We start from the raw sequence: 16,390 nt of genomic DNA, 5'->3' as shown, positions 1-16,390 counted from the left end.
TTGCAGATGTGGCTAGTAGTTAAAACAAGACCAGGTTGGAGTAGGGGCCAGTAAACTGGGGTCCACCCCAGAAGAGGACAGAGGGACGCACAGAGGGTACAGCCATGAGTCAAGGAGCAACGAGGAGCCGCGGGGCAGAAGGGAACCTCCCTGGGGCCCGGGGGGGGGCACCCCTACCCCCCTACTTGCAGTTGGATATCCGAGGGGAAAAATGAGGGTGGCGGTGGGGGAACAGCTTCTGCCGCTGGATGCTGCCGTGAGAGGCGTGGGTCCCAGCAGCCCAGGGCATGCTTCCTGCTTGGCCGCCAGCCCCCCAGGCCTACCCCGCCCCGGGTGCTCATTTTAGTCCATGGGGGGCTTTGCCTTCCTGTGGACCACAGGACACCCCCGGACGCGTTGGAGAAGTCCCTTGAAAGAGGGCGTGCATGGCCAGTCTGGGCCCCTCGCTGCCCGCCTGGCTCCCCGTCAGGCTTTCTGTCCTCCCGCCTCCCTCTTCCCCTCACCTGGCCCCACACCCAGGCACTTACGCGGTGGCAGAGTAGCCGCTTCCTCTGTCCGGGGACTAGCAGCCATCTGGGGAGATGAGGGTCACTCAGCCGGGCCTTGTCAGGTCTCCTGCCCAATGCCCCCCACCCGTGGGGACACTGGATGGGGTCACTGGGCCGGACACCCCCTCCCCACAGTCCGCAGCCCTGAGGGCAGGGCTCTGGGAGTGCCAAGAGGACGAATCACCATTTTGTCTGGTTAGGCTGATGACGTTCTCTTGGCCAATTCCAAGTTTTTGGCAGATTTTCATAAATCTGTCTAGGAAAGGGGTGCTCAGCTCTGGAAGCCGACCTGGAGACAGAGGGCGGATCTGGGGTCTCCACTCTGGTCCTGTGAGATGATGTGTGTGGGGGGCCTCCAGAGACTGGGGTGGCCGTTGGGGAGACAGCGGTGGGTGTGGGGAGGGGGCTGGGGGGCTTGGGGACGAGCTGGGAGGGGGTGGGGATGGGGCCGGGGGAGGTGGGGAGGGCATGACGGGGGCACAGCTGGGGGGGAGGGCTTGGCCCTGGTTGAGACCCCAGCCTCAGGGTGAGGGGCATCCTCTGAGGAAGAGGGGACCCCGAGCTGGAACCCGGCCGCGGGTGCCACCCCCGGAGATACCGTAAAGCGCCAGCACGCGCGTCTCCGTCCCGTTCCTGGTGTTCTGCAGGTAGAAGGTGATGTACAGCTCGTAGTCGGTCTCGAGGAGGCGGACGGTGTTATGGCCCTCGTCTGGGGAGGGGGCTGGTCAGAGCCCAGAACGGGCATGGCCCGGGGACCCGTCGAGGGGAGGGGAGCCCGAGAAGGCGGCGCTTGCTGGGGGCTTCCGTGAGGCGTTTTGGAGAGCAGCACTGCCCCCTTCCCCTACCTCCCCGGTGATCCTGGCCCTAGAGAGGGGGTGGGGGCCCCAGTGGAAGCCGGGCAGGTCCCCTTGCTTGGGGCCAGGCTGCCCAGAGGCCCCACCAACCCTGGAGTTGGCTCTTAGCACCCGGGGCTCGGGGCTGATGGTGGAACCTGGCAGCTGCGGCACCACTCACAGGCGATGGTGAAGACGCCTCCCGTCCTTGTCCTCTCGCAGACCACGGCCGCCGTCACACACTCCCCATGCACCCTGCACACAGTTCCGGTGACCTGGGAGGCCTGGGGCCGCCTTCCCAACCCCCTGAGGGGGCTGAGGGCAGCAGCAGCACCACCACCCTGCACCCTGGCTCCCCACTCCCTCGGCCGGGCCACCGCAAGCCTCCCTGACGACCCTCCTGCCTGGGCCCCCCATGGCACCATCCCGCCTTCAGAGGGCATGAGTCGCAGGCCCGAGTCGCAGCCGCTCTGCTGCCGCCTCCCGAGGCCCTCCCGTCGTTGTCCCTCCTACCCCCACCTCTAGGGGCCAGAGCACTGCCGGAGCATGGGCACAAGCGTGCAAGCGGATGAGTATGAGCGTGCAAGTGCTGGATGGTGTGAGGTGAATGGGTGTGCGAGTGGGTATGTGCGTGGCTAGGTGCACAAAGGTGAGGGGGTGTGTACAAGTGCATGGATGCACAAGTATGCAAGTGCTGCAGGGTGAGAGTGCACGAGTGTGCATGGGTGTGTACGTGGCGGTTGGGGGCCGGGTGCCATCAGTGACCCCCAGGTCCAGGTCACATGAACCGCAGGCACCTGAGCTTGAAGTCGAACTTGAGGCTGCCGTTGTTAAAGTTTTTAATCGTCCGCACGAAGAGCCTCAGGTCCCCGTTGGGTTGGATCCGTGTCAGGTCGTCCGATGCCATGGAGATGGAGCTCCAGTCCCCTGCCACCTGTGGACAGGTGCTCAATGGATGGGGCGACCTGGGCAGCCAAGTGGGGAGACAGGGGCTCCGAGGACCCAGGTCGAGGGGCGGTCAACCCCCCACCCCGCCGGGAGCTGTGGCCGCCCACCTTGGTCAGGTTGAAGTTCTGATGCACCACCGGGTGGAGGTCCAAGGGCTGAGCGGAGCCAAGGCCCAGCCCCACGGTCAGCAGAAGCAGCGCCATCTGCCCTGGGGGTGCCGCGGTGACCACCCAGGCTGCTGGCTGCCACCTTTATACCCCTCTTGGACTGTGGTTTCCGGCCCGGGCAGGACTGCCTGTCCCCTGCCTGGCCACAGCCCCAGGAGCACAGCCAGAGGCCCCCACGCCGCCCTCCTACCACAGAGGCTGGGCCAGAGAGGGGCTTGTGCCTGGCCCATCTCCAGCAAGGGGCCTCTGGAAAAGGAAGGGAGCGGGCAGGCATCTGTGTAGTCCAGATGCCTAGGATTCTAGGATATGATGTAACTGTGGGGTCACGCCTCAGCAACTCCTGCCAGTTTTCTTCCTGGGGCGGGGGCACCCATGAGGGGAGCCTGTGGTGGACAGGATGGACAGTAGAGCGACTTTCTGGGCTCCAGGGGTGCAAACCTTCCAAAACACAGACATGGGGTCAGACGGAGGGGGCCTGGCCACACCTGTCCCCTTCCTGGCTGTGGGATCAAGTCACCCTGACCACTGGTGACACCCACTGTGCAGGGGTGGGGAGGATGCAGCTGCCTGGTCTTGCATTCCTGGGAGCCAACCTGTGCCCAGGTGTGTCTGTGGGCGTCCTCAGGGCCGGGATGGGAGGCTCCGGGTGGGGGCTGCGTGGGGAGGCCGTGTCTGCCGTGGGGGCCTGAGCTGAATAGGCTGTGAGCCCCACCCCTGCCCTCCCCTCCCTGGCCCCGCGGCCCCTGCTCCTTTTAGCCCTGCCATGAAGCTGCGGAAAACGCTGAAGTCATGTAGAGCTGTGCACAGAGCCCAGCTGAGGTTAGAATAGGAGGCCCTGGGCTCTGGCCAGGTTCCTGGGCTGGCCACAGCAGTGGCAGACGTGCCAGAGGGACAGGTGGGGGACAGACCGACAGTTGACTGGGCTGATATGAAGGACAGAGCAGCAAAGGGGCAGAGGGATGGGGAAGCACCGCAGTGGACGGGCAGGTCTAGAAGATTCTGCTGAGAAGTGGTGATGAGCCAGGCACGGGGCCGCTGGCACCTGGGGTGGGGCGGGGGCATGCTGCAGGCTGGCACTCAGCGTGTTGGGAACAGGGTGGGTTGGTCAGTGCAGCTGGAGTTACTGGTGCCCCCGCCTGCCTGGTCAGGAAGGGCCCCCTGGCTAGCTGTGCCCTTTACTGCCACACTGTGTCCCCAGATCTCTGCATGGCTGCTCATTCCTCACTCAGAAGTGGCCTTGGAGCAGGTCTTCACAGAGCCCCAACCAGAGGCCCCCCAGCCAACATGGCTTATGGCTGCAGTCCTGCTCCGTCCACCCCGGAAACCTCTCTCCCCCTGCGGCCCTCTGAAAACTGGAGGCCCATCACGGCAGCGGGGGCATGTTGAGCCCAGTGGACTTGCTTGTCGGAAAACCTCCCCTGTCCAGTGTCCAGCCCTAACGTCCCCCAGGACCTTTCCCCTGGACACTGATCCCTCGGAGGCCTGACAAGCTGAGCACTGCATCCTTGCCTGCCCCACCCCTGGGGCATAGGCACTGTCTCACCAGCCCCCCTCCACCCCCATGAGCCACTGGTTTTCAACCCAGCACCGGCCCTGCAGAGGTGGCATCCGCTTTCTGTTCACTTGTTTATTGCCTCCCCCACTGGGGGGAGGGCTCCCAGGGCAGGGGCTGTACCCCTCAGGTCCGCAGCTTTGCCCCTTGATCCTCCAGCCCCCAGAGTAGCAGCCGCCTCCCTCCAGTTTTGCTTCTGCAGATGCCGGGCGAGTCCTGCACTTGGCGGCATTAGCTGTGAGCAATTTTGAGCAGTTTTCCCTGCAGGAGACTCTTTCACCTGAACCCCTCCAAGTGGGGGCGCTGCCCCAGCGGCTGGAGCAATTGCATTTGCTTCCTGACAGAGTCTTGCCTCGGCCGACCTGTGTCTCAGCTGAGATCGTTTCCCTTAACAAAAGACCTTGAAAAGCCACATCGCACAACTTCTCTATCCTCCTGCGTCTGGCTCGTTGCCCAGGCACGATGTCTCACGGCTCGCCCACGGGGCGCCTGTGCCCCAAAGCCCCCGCCCCCGCGGCTGGAAGGACCCCGGTGTGCGCGTGCTTTCCGCCGGCCGCGGACCCAGCGGCTGGAGCGGGACACTTCAGCGGCAGAGGCACCGTGGGAAATCACGAGGAATAAAAGAGGCAGGACTGGGACTCAGAATGCCCACGGGGCAGCACTGAGGCCCCTGCGGACCCCGCAGCCCCCCAGCCCCCTTCCCGCGTCACCAATCAGGACTAATCTAATTATCCGAACCAGCCATTCCTAGGAACTATTACACAATGGTAGAGGGTTGTTCAATGATTTTTTTTTTAATCACTCTTGGCTGTTTGGGTAGCTTGGCACTGTAGCCTGTTCCTCTGAAGCTTATTGCGGCGAGCTGCTGGGGCCACGTGGGGGGCGGCATGGGGGGCGGTGCATGGGGGAGTGGCTCAAGGGGGTGGGGCTGCATGGAGGGCGGCTCGTGGGGGCTGGGTCTGCGAGTGCTGCCGGGACTTGATCTGCTCCAGCACACACCTGCGGACACCTGACAAGTGTGAGCTGTCCACATTTTCGTGAGTCCAATTTATTAGAAAGAGCACCGTACCTGAAGGAGAACACAAACTGGTGGCTGGTGGCCCAACAGTAGAATGCCACAAACAGTATGCTTAGCCTAACCGCAGACCTCTCCCCTGCGTCTCCGCTGACTGAATACCCCAGCGGATATAGCCTATCCGGATAGTCAAATTCAAATTTCCCGCTGAAGTTTCCCTGGTTCAATTATGCTTATAGATTAATGACCCCGGCCATTAAGGATTTAATTGAATTCTAGGGTTGCACGAGGGGCCCTCCTCTTTCTCTGCCTGTCACCTTGTGTGAAAGCTAAACTTAGCAAGATTCTTACAAATCCCTGCTGTTTCTTTTGAAACCTTTAGTTTTCACATTTTAATCTCTTCTCAAACTTGATAAGAGCTTTTTTACACTCTTCATCACAGGAATTTTCCTCTGTAAGGGAGCTCTTGATGAGTCTTTGAACTAACTTTTGGGCAGCACCTAAGTGCTGTGAGTACCCAGCTACGATGGTTAAAGAAGTTTGCATGGACGGTGCCACCCCTTTGCATCCCCCAAACCAGTTTTCTAACCATTTTTCATCAAGGAGTTATAAATGCCTGAATCTTCCACTAATTCTTCAGATAAGGCTGTTAGGGTTTATAAAAGCTTTGGTGATAGTTCCATCTCGGGCTGTATTATTGGGGATAAATGTACAACTATTCCCGACAATGCATCTTTAGTTTAACCAAGAATCCCTTGTGTCTCTTTAATCATCCAGCCTCTCCTTGGCCCAGCTACTTGCCTAAATAAATTAGAAAGCAGGCATCTTTTCTGCCACCTCAAATAATGCCAACATTTATTGCTCAGAAGTAGTTGGCAGGTCCTGTTAGGAGACACCATAACCCTCCCAGGAGTCCAATTCTTGCATTGACGCTTTCATCAAGACTGAACTCCTATAGAAAAATGCTCCCATATTGAGATAGTTTTATTCACCCATTTGCTTTACTCTTATTAGTAGCAAGTCTGCAATTCCTGCGTCTGGCAAAAAGGATTTATAATAGAGAAACCCAGACTCTGCATCAAGTGGTCACATACCACTTTGAAATAGTTCTATTGAACCAGAGACAAAACTAGGAAATTACCAGAATATCAGTACCTTGGGGTAGCTTCTTCAAATCCCTTTTAAGGACTAAAAATTAGTGGATAGTTTCAGCTCTCTTTTCCTTGAGCCCCCTCAAAGGCTTTATTTAAGTTCTGAGATTTGGGTACAGCCAATTTTATCCCCAGTATAGTGAGGTCTTAAAGATCTCGCACAAAACCAATCCTCATCTGCCCTGTACTTTGGCCAGAAAACATCAGGCAGCACAATGTTTTCTTTTGTCCAAATGTACATTTTTCTTTCCTTTGGTTTGCCAAAGGACTATCCAGGGGAATGTTCCCGGGGACCTTATAGGTACCCCCTCCCTTTCTCCCCGGCCAGCCGACTGCCTCTACTCATTCTGAGTCTTGTCTGGGTGCCTGTGTCCCAACGCCCTTGAGCTTTATCCAACTCCGGACCCTTCCCTTGCAGGAGAAGGGAACAGGAGTTGGGACTCTGCACTTGCTTATTCATCGCCAGGCTCATCAGAATTCATCCTGACCACCAAGGCAATACTTAGTAGTCTTTTCTTACCATGGTCCGTGCACAGAGTTGCCTGGTCACTGTGAAGCAGGTTTCCCCTTCCCGTTTTCTTCTCCACAATCAACGGATCCCAGCATCCAGTTTCAGTTCCTTCTGGCTGCCAGAAGCGGTCCCCCAGTGGTGGAGTCTGAGACCGCTCAATCAGTGGGGCGCGCCTTCCCTTCGTCTTTCCTGGGGGGCCTCCTCTGAAGCCTCAGATCCCAGATGAGCCCCCAAATTGCTAGAAAAAATGCCGTACTTGAAAGAGAATAAATGCCCACCTAATTGTGGAGAAGAAAAGAATTTATTTATGATCTTCGAAGAATGGGCACTCAGATGAACACAAAACGGTAGCTGGTATGCCAAACAATAGAACGCTGAAACGGTAATACCTGTGCCTGACCCGCAGACCCTCCCCTGCTTCTCCAATGATTGGATACTCCAGAGGTTACAGCCTATCCAGATAGTCTAATTCACATTTCCAGTGGAAGCTTCCCATTTTTGATTACGCTTTATATATCAATGACCCTGGCTGTTACCTATTAAACTTGTTTCTACCTGTTTGGCACCAATTCTATGCTTACGTCAGAGGTACTCTCCTTCCCTGCCTGCAAAACTAGTTTGAGTTATTCTGCAGTTCTTTCCTGCGCCATCTTGTGTGAAAGTTAAACTTCATTTTCTTACACTGTTGAGTAAACACAACCCTCAGTAATTGCCACCTAGGAGATGCCCAGGGACTCTGATTCCCTCACGTTGCTTCTCCAGAGCAGATTTGAACTGAAGAGCTCCAGGGTGTCCTTTCACAGGCCTGACACTGAGCAGTCCTCTCTTACCTGCTCCCCACCTCCCTCTCACACAACACCTTGGAGCAGACAAACAATAAACGAAAGCCCACATCTGTGCTAAAGCGGGAACAGGTGATCCAGATCTAAAATAAAATGTGGAGGTAAAGAAAGGAGTCTGATTGGGCCTCCAGGGCCACCGTCACCAGGGAAGTGGAATACAGCGAAGCATCACAACTAAAATACACTTTGAGATTCTCTCAATCACTCTCCTAGTGGTTTATCCCTCCACCCATCCATTTTCTGGATCTTTTTCTGAATGTCAGCCCAAGAACCCCTCACATAGTTGACCTTTAATATTCCTTGGGCCACAGGACTATTAGGGCCCATTCCTGAGTATTTCCTTGCCTGGTTCCTCAACCTTTGCAGGTAAGCAGTGGGAGTCTCATCTTTTTCTTAAGCCACCTTAAAGGCCTTATTTAAGTTTTGAGATTTATACAATTTTATCCCTTGTATAATGAGGTCTCTAAGATCCCTCATTTGTGTCTTGTCTTCTTGATCATTATTATCCCAATTGGGACCTCCATTAGGGAATTCCTGCTCTGTTGCCACCATCCCTTGTCTGGGCAGGTGCTGCCTCTTCCATTCTCCCATAGCTGCCATCCTCGCCATTCCCCTTTCTTCCCCCGTGAAGAGGATGCTTAGAATAGATGCAAGTTCAGACCAGGTATAAGCTGCGCCCTAAAAATTTATCTAGTTGTTCGGCTAGCCCTACTGGGTCATCCATTCATGATTTCATCTCTTTCTTAAAGTTCCTTACTTCTGATTTCATCAAGGGGGCATTTACATAACCAATTTTCCCCAAGAGGTACTTCTCTCAGAGGGTATAGGGACTCAACAGGTCTATATTCTTTCACTCTTTTTCCCTTAGGAGCACCCAGAAATGGAAAACCCTGTGTATTTTTCTTACACTGTTCCAACTCCTTCCTCAATGGTGGGTGGGTTGTCATGGGTGGAGCAGTTGGCCCTGACCACCTCTTCTGCTCCCTGGGGGGAACGCGTGCTGGTTCCATGGGGCCATTAGGCGGTCAGGGTCTAACAGTTGCTGGCCTGGGGGAGAAGCCTGGGGCGGGTGGGGGGGAAGGCTCAATAAAGGACCCCAGGCTTTAGCTTCTAAAGACATGGCTTCTGGCTCTGGGGTTTTGACCTTTACAGGATAAAAAGGAGTCCCCCTTCCCTTCAGCCAACACATGGCATCATCAACTCCTCTTTGGAAAAGGGCTTTTTATCATTAACTTAAATGAGGTAGTTTACAAGTTTAACCTCAGTATTATTGTATAAATTGATGAATTTATGTGTATCACTTTATGCATTTATGCGTATTACTCTGTGTATTTGTGCACCACTATAAATTAATGCATTCATAAAGGTATATATATAATTGCAAGCTTTCTCAAAGGAATAAAAGCTGAATGCCTGAAGTGCTGTAAATCACACCCAAGCTTACTCAAGCCTGCCTGGAGATATCAGTGTGCGAGGAGGGATGCTGCCAGTCCTCTTTCTTGTCATGTCCAGGAGCTGCCCTTATCTCAGACAAAGGAGTTCAGCTAAGGGCCAGATAGTAATCTACCCTGAAAGTTCTGTCTCTGTACTTTTCCAGTGTTCACCACCTGTTCCCTTACCAACTTCCGCTTTGCTCACTAGCCTATATAATCTAGAAATAAAGTGTATTCAGGGCTCAGACTTTGAACAAAAGTCTGCTGGGTCAGCTGGCAATAAAGTTTTGGTCACTCCTGTGAGACTCAGGTGTGTTCTTGGGGAAATGGATGAGGTTGGCGCAAAGCCAATCTTCATTTGCCCCATATTTTGGCCAGAATACATCACGCGGCACAATGCTTTTTTTTTGTCCAAATATAACAACAATATTTAACTATTTGCTTTTGTCGTTCCCCTTTGTTCGCTCACTATCGGCCCAATATTTTAACATTTTCTCTAACGGACTGTCCAGGGGAACGTCCCTGGGGGACTATATAGATACCCCCTTCTTTTTTCATCCCAGACGCCGACACTCTCTATTCCCCATCCTGAGTCTTGCCTGGGTTTCTTTCTCTCCGCCTCCAACCCCTTTTCCTCGTGGGAAAAGGTGACGGTGGATTGGGACTCGGCATCTGCTCTGTGCATCTCAGACCACACTCCACCTCAGACTCATCAGCATCCTTCCCGATCGCCAAGGCAATACCTAACCGCCTTCTTCTTACCTTGGTCCATGCACAGAGTCGCCTGGTCACTGCGAGGCAGCCCTTCCCCCTTTCTCCTTCACAATCAGTGCATCCAAGCATCGAGTCTCCGGTCCCTCTGGCTGCTGGGTGGGGGCCCCCAGCGGCGCGGAGTCTGAGATGACTCAATGGGCCGGGCGTACCTTCTCTTCCTCTTCCCTGGTTTGGGGGGGGGGTCCTCCTGCGAAGCTTCGGATTCCGGATGAGCCCCCAAAGCTGTTAGAAAGAGTACCGTACCTGAAGGACAGGAAACACTCATTCGATGGTGGAGGGAGGAGAAGAGAATTTATTCACAGTCTTGCAAGAGCGGGGGTCCTAGGGGAACACAAAATGATGGCTGGTGCGCCCACCCATAGGACGCCCCAAATATTACACTTACGCCTAACCGCAGACCCCTCCCCTGTTCCTCCGCTGATTGGATGCTCCAGAGGTTACAGCCTATCCGGACAGTCTCACTAATTCAAACTTCCCGCCGAAGCTTCCTCCTTTTAATTATGCTTTATATATTAATGACCCCGGCCATTAAGGATTTGGCGCCGGTTCTCAGGCTTGTATTAGGACGCTCTCCACTTTCCCTGCCTGCGTCCCCTTGTGTGAAAGCTCAATTTCAGCTCGATTCTTACAAGTTCAAGTCCACTAAGCGGCGGCCACCTTGGGCACAAAGAACTCCCGGTCCTCAAGTTTCTGGGCAAGCGGGCGACGGGCAGACGCCGGCCTCCCAGCAGCACACGCCGCGCGCCGCTGGTGTCCGCGGGGACGGGCGATCCGTGGAGGCTCGGGCCGGACTTTGGGCGAGGCCGGAGGAGAGGCTGAGAGCCGGGACAGCTGAGGGAAGAGGCGCGGTGAGCTCAGGGTGGCGAGGTGGTGGAGAGAAGAAGGCGGAGCGGCGTGTGGCTGTGGTCAGTCGGGAGGGAGCTCAGGTTCGCCCAGAGGCCACGGCACCCCGGGGCTCCTCTGTGAAATCTGCAGGTGCAGAGACAAAGCTGACGGACTCACCGCCCCAGACCCAGCGGGGGTGTTCAGACGAGGAGCCCCAGACTGAAATTTCGCTTGTGAAGGGAGGTAGCAAAATAACAAAATGAAATTCAAACAGATCCCAATGGTGGTGGGGAGAGGGAGGGGGTCGGGGGTGGGTGCAGGAAGACCAAAATTCAAATGAGAGCTCCACAAAGAAAATAAAGGAGCCCTCTTTGGAATGACTCCAAGCAGAGGCTGGAAAAATTTGGCTATGCCACCCAGGGGATGCGCGGCTGGGGGCTGGGGGAGGTGACTCTGCAGGGAACCCCCAGAGGGCAGGGCCAGTGATGCCCAGCCTGAGGGATGAGTGGGTAGATGGCTGGCCCTGCACCCCAAGGGCAGAGAGGAATCAGCCATCGCTGAGGCAAAGAGGGGAAGGACCGAGAGGGAGGTGGAGGGGGGGAGCGTGCCCTGTGGCTGGCAGGGCATGGGCAGGGCATGGGCAGGGCAAGGGGCCGACAACTGAAACACACGGGCAAGGGGAACTGCAGGACACAAGGTTGGAAGCCAGGACTGCTGGGTCCCACGGGCCTCGTAACGACAGCAGCCAGCACTGACTCTTTCTGTGTGCTAGGCATGCTGCCCACTTCCTTTGCCAGTTTCTGGCAACCTCGTGAGGCAGGGACTGCTGCTACCCTGATTTATGGGTGAGGGAAGAGTCACAGGCTTGTTGACCAATTTGCCCAAGATTGACAACTAGTGAAAGGGAACCTGAGTTCGAAGTCAGAGACCCCCCCCCCCCTCAGCTGCTTTATTGCCTCATGGTTGAATTGTGTCTCCCTGTCATAGTTAGGGTCCGCTGTCAACTTGGCCAGGTCAAGGTGCCCAGTTGTTCTGCTGCTGTGCACGTAAATCACCAGCCTGTGAATTTCATCTATGGCTAATTACATCTGCAGTGTGCTGCAGGGAGTGCTTTCTGCAGTGAGTGAGGCTTAAAAGGAGAAATCAGGTAGCAAAGCCATGTTTATACACTTAGGTTGGACTGTATGATGTGCAAATAAAACTGTTTAAGAATGAACAGAGAGAAATATGCTAGAGAAAATATGGAGAAAGAGATGTGCCTATTCACTGTTGGTAGGGAAATGAGAGCTCTACTCCATTGCCAGGCAGTGTGGTGGTTCCACAGGAGGCTAGGGGTGGGTTTGCCATAAGATCCTGCAACCCCATTGCTAGGTATGTGCCTGGAGGAACTGCGAGTGGGGACAGGAATGGACATTTGCACACTGGTGTTTTGGGCGGCAGTATCCGTTATTCACAGTTCTGGTGTTTTGGGTGGCAGTATCCGTTATTCATAGTTCTGAAGCTATGAAACTCAACGTTACTCCATACAGCAACTGTTGAAAAAAATTGAAAAAGCGATAAGGACTTCAACTAGAGATATGAATGAAGCTGATCTGGATAGGACTAAGGTAAATCAGGATACAGGGCAAAGGATGATATCATCCATATTTTAAAACTTCAACTTCTGTGTGAGACCAAAAGGAGAGATGTTTATTTGGTGCAAAATTTCTATTTTTGGTAGTGCATTGTCTACTTTAACTGGTATGGTCAGTTTATTCTAACAGCGTAATTACATGAATCTTGAAAGAGATCTTGTTGATTTGTCCAGGTTAGGGTGATGTCTTGATACATTCCAGAGTAATATGGCCAGATAAAAAAGTATTTGCAATGTCCTCTTGAGGGACTGGGGAGGAAGGAGGAAATACTAAACTTCCCTATTTGGGGAATTCCTGATATTCTCACAAGCAGTGGGGACAACAAATTCAATAGGCTGAGCCTGCAATCTTGGGGTTCACCCCTATGAAACTTATTCCTGCAAAGGATAGCCTAAGCCTACTTATAATTAGGCCTAAGAGTCACCCCCAGAGAACCTCTTTTGTTGCTCAAATGTGGCCTCTCTCAGCCAACATGGCAAGTGAACTCACTGCCCTCCCCCTTATGTGGGACATGACTCCTAGGGGTGTGGACCTCCCTGGCAATGTGGGACAGAAATCCCAGGTTGAGCGGTACCTGGCATCATGGGATTGAGAAAGGCTTCTTGGCAAAAAGGGGGAAGAGAGAAATGAAACCAAATAAAGTCTCAGAGGTTGAGAGATTTCAAACAGAGCCGAGAGGTTATCCTGGAAGTTATTCTTATGTATTATAGAGATATCCCTTTTTAGTTTATGGTGTATATTGGAGTAGCTAGAGGGAAGTATCTGAAACTGTGAGCTGTGTTCCAGTAGCCTTGAGTCTTGAGGATGATTGTATAATGATACAGCTTTCACAATGTGACTGTGTGATTGTGGAAACCTTGTGTCTGATGCTCCTTTTATCCAGGGTATGGACAGGTGAGTAAAGAAATAAGGATAATAAATAAATAAATAATAGGGGGGAAAAATAAATTGGGTAGATTGAAATACTAGTGGTCAATGAGAGGGAAGGGTAAGGAGTATGGAAATTTCCTCTTTTTATTTCTTTTTCTGGAGTGATGCAAATGTTCTAAAAATGGCCATGGTGATGAATGCACAACTATGTGATGATACTGTGAACCTTTGGTTGTTTATTTGGATGGACTGTATGTGTGTGAAGATTTCTCAATAAAAAAAAAAAAGAACAGAACAAGAATCCCAACATCCTTCTAGACTGGGAAAAGGATCAAAGGAGAAGGAGGAGATATAGCAGAGGAAATGGGATTTAACAAATGAGTATGACTGCCGAATCACCGTATTAATATTCCTTCTAGCCTCCGGTGTATTGGAACAGACAGAAGGAAAAATCTGAGGTGATGGGATGGTAGCCAATGGCAAACTCTGGGATCTGTTCTGTAACTACTGGTTGAAGAGTGCTTTGAAAACTATTGCTTTTTTCTTTCTTTGCTTTGTATATATGTTATATTTTACAATTAAAAAAAAGATAAAAAATAGGGCAAGTCAGGAGAGAGGAGCTCAGAGTGGGCTCAGAGGTTTGGCGATGCAGAGAGGACCCGCCCTGGGGAGAGCTGCTTGAACCCAGAAGCCGGGAGGGAGGACCGGTGATGTCACTGTGCCTTCCCAATTCACTGCATTCCTAACTAAAGAAATTCCCTCTATAAGCCTTCCATCTCAGGTGTACTGTGTTCCGGCAGCCTTAGCAAACTGAAATATCCTCTCCCACCCCCCCCAAAAAAGATACATCCTAACCCTCAGTGCCCGGGAATGTGGCCTATTTGGGAATAGGGGTTGGTTCCAACGAGGTCATGCTGGAGCAGGGCTGGACCGAGCAAGGCCTCTTCTAACAAGAGGGTACCCAGAGGACAGGGTGGACGGCTGTGTGGCCACAGAGATGGGTTGAGTCCTGCCACAAGCCGGGAGCGCCAGGGATCTCGGGGCGCCAGCCCCTGGGCTTTGGGTGCATGTGTCTCTAGCAGCAGGAGAGGAGGCTTCTGCTGCCTTGAGCTGCCCAGAGCATGGGGACAGGTCCTGGCTCTAAGCGGGGTGGGGATGGGGGAGCAGAGGCCAGCGGCCCTGAGAGACTTTCCCCAGGTTCAGTGCTGAGCAAGGACAGGGGGACTTAACACGTGGGCACTGCCAGGCCCTGGGACCCCAGCGTCAGCTGAGTCTGCTCTCAAGGACTGTGACTCCTAGGGCAGCTGTGCTGGGCGCTGGGGCGGATGCTCAGACGTCTGAACCCCTGCCGTCCTGGGAAAGTGTCCGGGACTCTATGATGCCCCCTCTCTCCCAGAGTGGACCCCTGTGCCCCCTGGGAACCGAGGGTGAGCATTTCCCTGCGGTACGGGCAGCTTGGCAGGTGTTTGGGGGTGCAGGGGTACACATTGGGGTGAAACTCCGGCTGCTCCCCCCTCTCTTCAGGAGTGTCCCCTATCTCCTGTTCCCAGGACCCCACGGGGAGGCCATCCGGACTGAGGGTCAGGGTGGGCAAAGGTGACCCCCGGGCTGGCTGCTGCCCCCACATCCTGTGTGCCAGGCAAGGAGGGCCCCCAAGCCAAGGTCCGTCCTTGCCCTGGGCTTTGGCACCCATCCCCACCCACCCCCTCGGGGACCCTCCCGCTCAGCTGTTTCCTTTGCCTGGGTCCTTTCCTGTCTGCTGCCCTGTTGTGGTTTTGCTCACACTAGCATCGTTCAGACGTTGACACACTCATGAACATGCACTCACTCCCGTGTACCCACTAACACACAATCACACAGTCACACACATACATGTACATTCACACACTCACATAAGGACAATAACACATTCACACACGCTATTGACCTCACGGCCCCTCGCGGTGCAGCCCCCTCTCCCACTTTCCTCCACAGTCAAATTTTGCTTGAATGGAGAAAGGAAATGAGGAAAACCAGGGAGGAAACAAAAACCACCTAAAAATGTTACCTTGGCTTTTGGAGAAGATGGAGCAGAGTCACAGCATTTCCCTTTTCGAAAATCTCACAATGTGCACAAAAATGGGTGGGGGAGGGAGGGGGGCAGATTTCCCCATCCTGACTCCCAGGGAGGGAGGAAGGAGCCAACGTGGGAAGCTGTGCCCAGGGGGAGGTGGACTGAGCCCTGCACCTGGGCCAGGTGAGCCCGGAATGCTGCTCGGGCACCGCGCGGGGGGGTCGGGGAGGCAGGCAGCCCTGCGTCTCCTTGTGCTCTCAGGGAGTGGGGAAGAGTTTCCTGTGCATGGACAGAAGGATCTGGAAGCCGTTACCCAGTGCTGCACATACCCTCTGGGCCAACTCACTCCCAGGAACCTCGTCTGAGATTTCCCCTCGGCCCTGGAGGAGACTCCCAGGAACACGCTAGCCAGATACGTGGAGGGATGGACAGACATTGGCCTGTGGGGATTTTCCATCTGCTGGACGCAGTCCTGAGAATATGGAGAGGACCCCCATGCCCCAGACATGGTCAGCAGGTCTCTGGGGGAGGGTGGCAGGGCGGGTTGGGAGTGCATTGGCCTGGCGCTCCATCTGCGCCCTGCAGCTGCACTCCCTGGGGGCACGGCCGGCCCTCTCGCCTGGCGTCCCTGCCGGGGGTGAGCTGCTGTGCTGTCTCCCTTGCGATCTGCTCTGAGCTTTGCTTCAGTCTTATCATCCTGGACGTGCTGCACATACCTGCAGAGGGCCCTGAGGGCAGGCTCTGTCCTTGGCATAGCACAACCACGGCCTCCAGACTGACCAGGGCTGGAGGGACACGGTGGGTGGACAGGGAAGTGCAGGCTTAGGTGAGATGCAAGTGGGTGCTCATGGGCTGCAAAGCGTGTCACGGGCACTGGGCATCCTGAGCTGGAGGTCGGGGTGGGGGTGGCGCCCAAATGCAAGGCACTTATAAGGAGGAGCAGCCGTGGCAAGATCTGGAAAAGAGCATTGGGAAGAGGGAACAGAGAGTGCAAAGACTCAGAGCAGCAAGGAGGGGCACACAGTCAGCCTCAGACAGAAGGCGCCTGGGGCTGGCGGGTGGGGAGCAAGGGGTGGGGAAGGCTCTGGCCTTGTGGCGGTAGACGTGGCAGAGAGCCAGGCAGGGGCTTCCATTTCATGCCGAGTGCACTGGGGGCTGGGGAAGGGGGGCCGTGTGTGTTGCATATGGCTGCTGGTGAGAAGCTGGTCTGTGCCAGTCTTTCCAAGGACGGGGC

At 54.6% G+C, this 16,390-nt stretch overlaps 1 protein-coding gene across 1 annotated transcript; it reads right to left on the bottom strand.

Annotated features, from left to right (window-relative positions):
- Nucleotides 1-792: 792 nt before the first annotated feature.
- On the bottom strand, nucleotides 793-2,532 carry LCN9 (lipocalin 9). Its single transcript, XM_077129471.1, has 6 exons — nucleotides 2,437-2,532; nucleotides 2,179-2,315; nucleotides 1,804-1,917; nucleotides 1,563-1,636; nucleotides 1,147-1,257; nucleotides 793-800 (listed from the first exon to the last, which is right to left on the bottom strand). Exons 1-6 carry the CDS (start codon nucleotides 2,530-2,532, stop codon nucleotides 793-795), a joined length of 540 nt encoding a protein of 179 aa, XP_076985586.1.
- Nucleotides 2,533-16,390: the final 13,858 nt, after the last annotated feature.

This window comes from Tamandua tetradactyla, chromosome 2 (genome assembly GCF_023851605.1).
Source record: "Tamandua tetradactyla isolate mTamTet1 chromosome 2, mTamTet1.pri, whole genome shotgun sequence".
Taxonomy (NCBI): Eukaryota; Metazoa; Chordata; class Mammalia; order Pilosa; family Myrmecophagidae; genus Tamandua; species Tamandua tetradactyla.
This window is presented reverse-complemented; position numbering and strand designations above follow the sequence as displayed.